Here is an 11,243-nt window from a genome sequence, read left to right on the forward strand (position 1 = left end):
GTATATTTGAGTTATTTATTGTAATATTTGTTCTGTCTTTTCTGGTGGATTAAACTGAAATTGCAACCAACTTTCTATGGCTTGTTTTAGACATAGCAATATTTTGGAGAATTCGTTTTCAAATAACCGAAGGTGAAAGGTTGTAATCTGAATAAAGGGAAAAAGGCCATTCTTGAACACTGGGTGAGCCATTATTACTAATCTGCTAGAGAACCAGTTTGCATTCAAGCCTTTATCGAGAGGTCTAATACTTTAATATTGAATATTTCTTGCCCTCTGAATTCATATTCATTACCGTGCATTCAGAAAGTATTCAGACCCCTTGAATTGTTCCACAACTTGTTACATTACAGCCTTATTTTAAAATTGATTAAATAGTTTTTCCCCCTCATAAATCTACACACAATACCCCCATAATGACAAAGCAAAAACAGGTTTTTAGAAAAAAACGATCACATTTACATAAGTATTCATACCCTTTACTGAGTACTTTGTTGAAGCACCTTTGGCAGTGATTACAGCCTCGAGTCTTCTTGGGTATGACGCAACAAGTGTGGCATACCTTTATTTGGCTAGTTTCTCCCATTCTTCTCTGCAGATCCTCTCAAGCTGTCAGATTGGATGGGGAGTGTCGCTGCACAGCTATTTTCAGGTCTCTCCAGAGATGTTTGATCGGGTTCAAGTCCGGGTCACGCTGGGCCACTCAAGGATATTCAGAGACTTGTCCCGAAGCCACTACTGCGTTGTCTTGGCTGTGTGCTTAGGGTCGTTATCCTGTTGGAAGTTGAACCTTTGGCCCAGTCTGAGGTCCTGAGCACTCTGGAGCAGGTTTTACTTTGATCCGTTCGTCTTTCCCTCAATCCTGACTAGTCTCCCAGTCCCTGCCGCTGAAAAACGTCCCCACAGCATGGTCCTGGGAGTCTTTAAGTGGCTTTTGGAAAACTCCAAGCGGACTGTCGTGCCAAAGAGTGGCTACTGTCTGGCCACTCCACCATAAAGGCCTGATTAGTGGACTGCTGCAGAGATGGTTGTCCTTCTAGAAGGTTATCCAATCTCCACAGAGAAACTCTGGAGCCTTTTCAGAGTGACCATTGGGTTCTTGGTCACCTCCCTGACCATTGCCCTTCTCCCCCGATTGATCAGGTTGGCCGGGTGGCCAGTTCTAGGAAGAGTCTTGGTGGTACCAAACTTCTTCCGTTTAAGAATGATGGAAGCCACTGTGTTCTTGGGACCCTTCAATGCTACAGAAATGGTGTGGTACCCTTCCCCAGATCTGTGCCTCGATACAATCCCGACTCCGAGCTCTACGGACAATTCCTTCGACCTCATGGCTTGGTTTTTGCTCTGAAATGCACTATCAACTGTGGGATCTTATATAGACAGGTGTGTGCTTTTCCAAATCATGGCCAATCAATTGAAATTATATGAATGCTTGGTCAGTATTTGTATTAAACCATTCCCTTATCTAAACTGTTTTGATCCCCCCATGGGTTACATATTCTGAAAATATGTTTATCTGTAAATTGATAGTGATAAAACAAAAATCCCCAAACTATCACATTTGTCCTGTTCGTTACAATTTTAAAAAATAAATAAATATAGGTATGTACAAGCTGTATTCTTTTGAAATATATCCAGCAGATAGCTCTTCATTATTGTATACATTTTACCCTAAGATATATTTTGTTCAGGGCCTCAGTGCCCAAAGTATTGGTTTGGTCTGGGTCTTGGCTAGTCTTTGTGGTCTCAACTCATGTGGTCAAGATACACAACATCACTAGCCCAGTTTATACCTGGTGCTCACATGTGGTTGTCGTCATCCGATCAAGACTATCCAATCACAATTTGACACATCTATACTAAAATGTATATTTTATCAATCCACTTTCTCTGCATTGTGACCAGATTTTGTGATCCCTCTGTATGCAAATTATTTGACAGATATTGTTTCAAATGAATATCAATGTATTCATTTTAAGACAATGGTGCCACCTGTTAACTTTACAGGGCTAGATAATGATGATTTAGATGTTTTTACAGTCCAGATCTGTCTACATTTGTGAGATATCCAGACACAATGAGTGCTCTGCTACCTCTGCAGGTGGTCAGGAAGATCAGATCACAATGTGTTTTTTGATCATCTACACCTGTCTACAAATGTGGGCACAATCAGTATGTTGACAAAATCAGGACAAAGGACGTGTGTTAGCACCAGGTATAAACGAGGCTGCGGAGTACCATCTCTTGTCCTGGCACCTTGCTTTAAATGTGGATGTTGTATTGGCATGATAATGTTTAGGGAGATGGATACTTTAAGAGGGTTGGTCTGCGTCTTGTTTTTCCACATTTCAACAGATATTGTCATAGTCTCAATACGCTAAATTTAGCTCTGGTTGTCAAGAAGTTAGATCTGGAATGGTTCTGAAGAGGTTGTGTCTGGTTTTCCGGTCTTCACTTTATATCTGTTCCCAACATATTAATAAACATGCCATTGATTAGTCAAAGACTTGTATTTTAAGGTTCCTTGAATTGTTTCCTTTAATTAAGAGGGACCAAAAGATGCATATCATTTATAAGAATTACACTTCTCAGATTAAGATTATACAAACATATGTTTAGTGTTGTAATTTACAAAAATATATATCACCATCTGAATACACACGTGTCAAATGCTGCTGTCTCCCGAAACTATGTACATGAATACAAGGTTTCTGATATTTACAGAGTACTATATAAAGCAATATTTTACACACACACACACACACACACACACACACACACACACACACACACACACACACACACACACACACACACACACACCCCTAAAAATGAAAACACAAATCGACCACTAATATACAATCCTGATATACTTAGTTAACATACCTAAGACACGCTGCCATAGTGAGAAGAAATGCCATTTTAAAAAGTTGAGAGAAACAGAAATGGCACGGTAGACGGGCACTCCACAATTTGATCACCAATGTCAAAGGAATTTACTTGAAAAAGCTTGAAACAGAAAAAGATTTCATAATCAATAATTGTGGTAGAAAAATAAACAGTGCAGTATTGAGGCTCATGTACAAAAAGGTGACATAGTCCATTGACTGCAGAGGGTCAAAAAATTGATTGTCGTCACTGCAATGATATGGGGCTGCTGAACTTGCAATGCCAGGGGCACATTGGAAGTACTATCTAAAAGGCAGAGAATATAGCCAGCTATCTCTCATTGCTTGAGAAAAATAATAAGTAAAAAAGCACATTACATTGGGTTTCTTTACATACCATATCATCATCTTAACGAATACATCTGAAACAATATCACACCATGCACACAGAAACCACACACTCTCCCTCTCACCTAATGACAGGCCAATTCACTAAATGTATCCAGCCTCATCATCAAGTCTGGATAAGTGTAGCCTAACAGACTGCATTGCATCATGAAAAAATTAAAAGAATGATTTTGAATCTTTTCAGAAACACTGAAATATGCATACAACATTACATACAGGTAGTATGTAGTAGACCTGCAATATTCACCTGTTTGTCTTTGATTTGAATGTAATGTGTATGTGATTTGTGTTATCTTATAAGGACTATTGATGGATCAAATGAAATCCTAATAAACAATAAACGTGTTGAAAAGTAGCCTGTGGCAGCGCTAAACATGGTACTAAAAACAGGATGTTTAACAATACTGACTGAGAACTAGTTGCATTCGGATCGGACCAGATCAGAGTCTTAGAGTTTAGATAAGACTCATCGGGTCTTGAGTCTGGCTTCGCTCAGCACTGCAGCTTGCGGATGCTGCGCGAGATCCTCTTGAACACACGCTGGCCCCGCTGCCACCGCTTGAGCGAGGTGATCACCAGGTGGCCACCCATCTTCTGGCCCATGACCAGGTAGGAGGCGTTGATGTCGTTCATCTCGTCGCACACACACTGCAGGCCATCCTTGAGCCAGAGCACCGTCTTGCGCAGGTCTCGTTCCGTCACACCGCTCATCTTGTAGATGGTCTTGCTCTTGGTCTCGGGCACGATCTTGGTGTCGCCGTTCATGTAGGAGATCTCCTTTACCTTGATCTTCAGGGCTGCGCAAAGCAGGCAGGGTTGAAAGGAAGAGGTTGAGGTTAAGGTTTCGATTTTTTGGATTTGAAACTGGGTGCTAACAGGCCTGCAGTAGGTAAGCCGACATTTGTATATCTATAAAAGCAAAGACAAGACTGTATCTACTTAGAATTCAGGAGTAGGACTTACCGAAGTCGTTTTTGCACAGGTTGTCAACTATTTCATTGTCATTTTCCTCCTTTTCCTTGCAGGCGTCACACACTCTGGGCACTACAGGAGAAACGAGAGCAGATGTTTTATACTCCCACTGTAAATTCAACAGGTGTTCTATCAACTATAACACAATGCAGCCTATGACAGTGTAAAGAGTAAAGCTATGCAATGCATTCTTTCTCACATTCCACTGTTGAGTGATCCTTCAGGAGTAACCCGTGGAGATCGTGCTGTTTAAACATCCCCTAATTAAGGGAACAACCCAGTAAACACAGGCCCTGCCCAAAGGAAGGGATTCCACAAGACTCCCCACTAATTAACCTGATGTTCACCCTTATGAAAATCCACGAGGGAATGGAGCTCCAGGAACATGTTTTTTAGGCTATTACGTTTTATTTAATTACTCCATTACATTACTCCATTAGCTCTCAATAGGCTACTGTATAAAATATACCATCGGCTGTTTGCTGTAGTCATGTTATTGTAGGCTAAGACATCTTTTGCCTTGACTTTATTTATTTTAACAGTATTCTGTATCTGAAAATCTTACTCAAAATGTTACACTTACACTACCATACCTGTATTTTTTCAGAACTGGTTAAACAGGTGTACACACATATATAATCGATTTGAGGTTTATTTTTTGAATAACTGAAGTGTAGTCTAGCCGAATTATGCCAATACTTTACCTTCTTTGGTAACTGGCATGAAATAATCGATGCCCGCTGGAGGGATACACAGGTCATTGTCTTGGGGGAAGCGCTCGCAGTTAAGCATATCTGGCCACGGGAACCCGAACGCGGACATCACCGGTGCGCAACCGTGTTTGACGCTCACGCACAACGACCTGCACGGCTGGATAGGCTCGTCCAAATCGTGCAGACACACCGGTGCAAAGAGAGAGCAAAGAAACTTCCTCGTGTCGGGGTGACACTGCTTCTGGACCAGTGGAATCCACGAAGAGGCTTGCTGCAAAACCTCGTTCATGGTCTCGTGCCCGAGAAGATTCGGGAGGCGCATCTCAGTGTATTCGATGTCATGGCACAAGAGAAGATTGGCCGGGATGGGCTTGCAGTTATTCTTTTTGAAGAATAACTCGGGTTGACCGAAATTGTATAATCCCTGGATGGCCATGCACGCAGGTAATGTTATCGCCCATATTAAGGACATAATGTAGTAATTCATAGTTGTTGCCTAAATAAAATACAAATGATCTAAGATTTTTTAAAAATTAAATAGAAAAGTTGAGCTGCAATTCCTTCATCCAGGTGTTCTTCATGAGTAGAGGACCACTGACAATGTTCTGAATATGTAGTAGCCAACATGGTGTTTTCTTGTGGGCATGTTTGGGAGGAGTCAGTGTCGTCAAGTGATCTCATCTATTGGTCCAGTTTCACTCCTCGGTTTCAGGTGAACATTCGACTGGCATAGTTACATTCTCAATTATTTTGAGTCTGGGTGGAATTAAAGTCAATTACTACTATTGAATATAAACAATTCAACAATAGAGCTCACCAGAGAAAGATGCGTGAAAGTGTGCACTGGGATATTTTCTAGTGTACAATGTTCTTCATTTCTCATTTCGAGTGTACATTTCTAGTGTACAATATTCTTCATTTCTTATTGTAGCAAAAACATATGTATACAAACCAAGGTTTATTTGAAAAAATGGCGCTGGAGAAGAAGGCAGACGCTTTACATGTCCCCAACTGATTGTGTTTTTTTGTTCTTTATTTGCGTTTTTTTTATAACTTGTATTTTGTGCAGAATGTTGCCACTACCGTCTCTTATGACAGATAATAACCTCTGAACATCAGGACTGCTATTACTCACCACGGACTGGCAGAAACAAGCCCGACACAAACAATATACTGCTTTCTCGGAAACAGGCCCATATCGCCATGATTTGTGTGAAGAGGCAGAGAATTCGAGGCAATTGAATAAACCCCCACTTCCTTCCATTCTGCTAGCAAATGTGCAATCTTTGGAGAATAAAATAGATGACCTACGGGCAAGATTAAACTACCAACGGGACATTCAAAACTGTAATATTTTATTCTTCCCGGAGTCGTGGCGGCAGGATAGAACAGCAGCGGCGTCTGGTAAGACAAGGGGTGGCGGGCTTTGCATTTTTGTAAATAACAGCTGGTGTACAATATGTAAGGAAGTCTCAAGCTTTTGCTCAGCTGATGTATCTCATGATAAGCTGTAGACCACACTACCTACCTATAGAGAGTTTTCATCTGTATTTTTCGTAGCTGTTTACATACCACCACAGTCAGAGGCTGGCACTAAGACAGCAATGAATGAGCTATATTCCGCCATAAGCAAACAAGAAAATGCTCACTCAGAGGCGGCGCTCCGAGTAGCCGGGGACTTTAATGCAGGGAAACTTAAATCCATTTGACCAAATTTCTATCAGCATACAAAGCTCTCCCTCACCCTCCATTTGGCAAATTTGACCATAACTATATCCCCCTGATTCCTGCTTACATGTGAAAATTAAAGCAGGAAGCACCAGTGACTAGATCAATAAAAAAAGTGGTCAAATGAAGCAGATGCTAAGCTACATGACTGTTTTGCTAGCACAGACTGGAACATGTTCTGGGATTCCTCTGATGGCATTGAGGAGTACACCACATCAGTCATTGGCTTCATCAATAAGTGCATCAATGACATCGTCCCCACAGTGAATGTACGTACATACCCCAACCAGAAGCCATGGATTACAGGCAACATCCGCTAATCTAGCTAAAAGGCTAGAGCTGCCACTTTCAAGGAACAGGACTCTAACCCGGAGTTTATAAGAAATCCCGCTATGCCCTCCGAGGAACCATCAAATAAGCAAAGCTTCAATACAGGACTAAGATCGAATCGTACTACACCGGCTGTGACGCTCATCGGATGTGGCAGGGCTTGCAAACCATTAGACTACAAAGGGAAGCACAACCAAGAGCTGCCCAATGACACAAGCCTACTGGACGAGCTAAACTACTTCTATGCTTGCTTCAAGGCAAATGGCACTGAAAAAGTGCATGAGAGCACCAGCTGTTGCAGAAAACTGTGTGATCACACTCTCCGCAGCCGATGTGAGTAAGACCTTTAAACAGGTCAACATTCACAAGGTCGACTACCACATGATGGGGCCAGACTGATTACCAGGACGTCATTTTGAACATTTGAACATCTTGGTCATGTTCATGCCGCTGACCAACTGACAGGGAGTGTCTTCACTGTTTGGGGTATCTTCAACGTCTCCCTGTCCGAGTCTGTAATACCAACATGTTTTAAGCATGTTCTTGTGCCCAAGAACACTAAGGTAACCTGCCTAAATGACTACTGACCCGTAGCACTCACGTCTGTAGCCATGAAGTGCTTTGAAAGGCTGGTCATGGCTCACATCAACACCATTTTCCCAGAAACCCTAGACCCACTTCAATTTGCATACCGCCCCAACAGATCCACAGATGATGCAATCTCTATTGCACTCCACACTGCCCTTTCCCACCTGGACAAAAGGAACACCTATGTGAGAATGCTGTTCATTGACTACAGCACACCATAGTTCCCTCAAAGCTCATCAATAAGCTAAGGATCCTGGGACCTAACACCTCCCTCTGCAACTTGATCCTGGACTTCCTGACGGGCCACCCCCAGGTATTTCTATTTATTATGGATCCCCATTCCCACTCTTCCTGGGGTCCAGCAAAATGATGGCAGTTAATACAATTTTAAAACATTACAATACATTCACAGATTTCACAACACACTGTGTGCCCTCAGGCCCCTACTCCACCACTACCACATATCTACAGTACTAAATCCATGTGTGTGTGTGCATGCGTCTGTGCCAATGTTTGTGTTGCTTCTCAGGCCCCGTTGTTCCAAAAGTTTTTTTTTAAATCTAATTTTACTGATTGCGCGTCAGTAACTTGATGTGGAATAGATGGTAAGGGTAGGTAACAACATATCCGTCACGCTGATCCTCAACACAGGACTCGCTCAGGGGTGCGTGCTCAGCCCCCTCATGTACTCCCAGTTCAGTCATGACTGCACGGCCAGGCATGACTCCAACACCATCATTAAGTTTGGTAGGCCTGATCACCGACAACGACGAGACAGCCTATAGGGAGGAGGTCAGAGACCTGGCCGTGTGGTGCCAGGACAACAACCTCTCCCTCAACATGATCTTGACAAAGGAGATGACTGTGGACACCAGGAAAAAGAGGACCGAGCACGCCCCCATTCACAAGGACGGAGCTGCAGTGGAGCAGATTGACGGCTTCAAGTTCCTTGGTGTCCACATCACCAACAAACTAACATGGTCCAAGTACACCAAGACAGTCGTGAAGAGGGCACGACAAAACCTATTCCCCCTCAGGAAAAGATTTGGCATGGGTCCTTAGATCCTCAAAAGATTTTACAGCTGCACCCTTGCATCACTACAAGGTATGGCAACTGCTCGGCCTCCAATTGCAATGCACTACAGAGGGTAGTGCAAACGGCCCAGTACATCACTGGGGCCAAGCTCTCTGCCATCCAGGACCTCTATACCAGGCGGTGTCAGAGGAAGGCACTAAAAATTGTCAAAGACTCCACCCTAGTCATAGACTGTTCTCTCTGCTACCGCATGGCAAGCAGTACCGGAGCGCCAAGTCTAGGTCCAAGTCTAGGTCCCCCAAGTCACAAGACTCCTGAACACCTAATCAAATGGCTACCCAGACTATTTGCAATGCCCACCCCTTCCCCCTCTTTACACCGCTGCTACTCTCTGTTATTATCATGTTTGCAGTCAATTTAATAACTCTATCTACATGTACATATTACCTCAACTAACCGGTGCCCCCGCACATTGATCCTGTACCCGTACCCCCCTGTATATAGTCTCGCTATTGTTATTTTACTGCTGCTATTAGACCCAATGAGATCCTCTGGACTTAGTCCCCTTCCCCTCACCCTCATTCTTTTTAAATGGCTGAAAAGTCAAACTAGTACTTTATTTGTCATTTTTACTTGTTACTTTTATTTCTTATCCGTATTTTTTAAAACTGCATTGTTGGTTAAGGGCTCGTAAGTAAGCATTTCACTGTAAGTTCTACACCTGGCGCACGTGACAAATAATATTTTATTTCATTTCAGTTATTTCACTACCAAGCATACCTCTTTGCAATTGGAGCCAGCAGAATGGGAGAAATACCTCACACATGCTACAAAACTATCAGTCTTGCACTTTTTTTTACTAGCTAGAGCTATGTCACTTAATTTAGGCTTTTCAGTCTCCTATGCTTTTTGAGTCAGCTGCCCAAAACAATAGTAATACATGAACTAATCAAAACCCATAAGCGACACCTTGTCTTTAGGAAGTATGGACTTAGGAAAGCTATGTTGAAAGTGGCACTCGACTCAAATTAACGCATGGATAAATTATCATCATCGCCAGAGGTTAAACCTCCTGGCCCACTCCTCAGATTTATACACCATATGGTGAAATATAGTCCAGTGTGAGAACCAGAGCTTGGCACATTGGACCCAGGGGTGAAACTCTATCTTCCCCCATCGGCTGCAGCCCTAGCCTGACTCCCATCCCACTCAACACCACCTGGGCTGGAGTCTCGTCTACAGACAGCCAAATGGTTCTTCTCAGCCTTGACATCCTGCCCTATTTTCTTCTTGGGGGGGAAAAAAAGAGAAAGAATGAATGGTGAAAGCTTTATTTTAAAGGTTGATGTTGTTCATGCTCGCGAGAGTCTTTGCTCTGACAAGTATAACTAGATCAATGTGTAAAAGGGAGAGCTGGAGTTGACATGGTCAGCAACCTAAGTCATGGCCTCCATTTCCTTACTAGAAAGTCAGTACTCTGAGAAGAATGTTGATTGTCAGCCACACACAATAACATAAGGAAGCATGTACATTGCATTGTTCTAGTGAATTTTAAATTTGATAAAAGCAACACAAATGTGTTCTTGCTCGTTAAAGATGCACTCTCGAATAATTTCAGCCGGTAGTTTTGAAAAAGATGCTCACGATCAAAAAAGGTTCCCCGTTTTTTGTGTACCACGTCATCCAATTGTGTACTGCGTCATCCATTTCCTGTGATACCTTATGGATTTGACAATTCGTATGATATCATACCAATTTTGCAATTCGGGTGTATGTTAAAGGTGCACCCAGGGATCTTAAGCACAAGAAATTGTAACATATTGCACAAATTGCATTTGTAACTTCCCTTCTACTCTACTCTGTCCCACAATAAGATGTTATTGCCTTGTAGTTGACATGTTACCTACCTTGACAATAATGCACTATGTATGCTATAATAGGCCTAAGAGTACACAACCTATGTGCATGTACAATTCTTTAAAAAACACTTTATTTAAGAACAAATTCTTATTTAGAATGACGGCCTACTGGGGAACATTGGGTTAACTGCCTTGTTCAGGGGCAGAATGACAGATTCGATCTTGCAACCACTAGGCTACCTGCCGCCCCTATATGGGTTTTTACGATAGAAAAACCACATTGAAAAAAGAAATGAGGAAAGAATGTGTTATTGTAATGGTGTGATTTATGGCATCACCCAAAATGGTTATAATGAAATACGTTTTTCAAAAATTCAATGAGAAATCTATCAAATGTCATAAAGCTGTTTTTCTTTTAAAATTGTGAACATTTTACGAGGCCCATAAAGCTTTTAGCCGTGTGCCATCCATGTCAAACAAGCCAAGAATTGACAACCCCCACCTTTTGGATGGAAAAACCAATGAACATGATTCCTCGCTAAAGCTTTCTTCTGGGACAGGAAGAGCAGTATGTATATGTGGTCTCGCCATCTCTTCTTCACTTCTCGAGATCCCTTTCCAGCACCACACAACAAGCAGATCTGTTCAAATAACATTAGTTGTCTTTCAAATACTTTAGCTGTGATTAATTGCCCTGCCTGTCGAAATTGTACCAATGGAA

The 11,243-nt window shown here is 42.2% G+C and overlaps 1 protein-coding gene across 1 annotated transcript; it reads right to left on the reverse strand.

Moving 5' to 3' along the window:
• Positions 1-2,518: 2,518 nt before the first annotated feature.
• Positions 2,519-5,617, reverse strand: LOC118362914 (secreted frizzled-related protein 2-like). Its single transcript, XM_035743642.2, has 3 exons — positions 4,973-5,617; positions 4,260-4,340; positions 2,519-4,093 (listed from the first exon to the last, which is right to left on the reverse strand). The coding sequence occupies exons 1-3, from the start codon at positions 5,466-5,468 to the stop codon at positions 3,789-3,791; spliced, it is 882 nt and encodes a 293-aa protein (XP_035599535.1). The 5' UTR covers positions 5,469-5,617; the 3' UTR covers positions 2,519-3,788.
• Between the last annotated feature and the right edge of the window lie 5,626 nt (positions 5,618-11,243).

The sequence above is a fragment of the Oncorhynchus keta genome, chromosome 29 (assembly GCF_023373465.1).
Source record: "Oncorhynchus keta strain PuntledgeMale-10-30-2019 chromosome 29, Oket_V2, whole genome shotgun sequence".
NCBI classification, from domain to species: domain Eukaryota; kingdom Metazoa; phylum Chordata; class Actinopteri; order Salmoniformes; family Salmonidae; genus Oncorhynchus; species Oncorhynchus keta.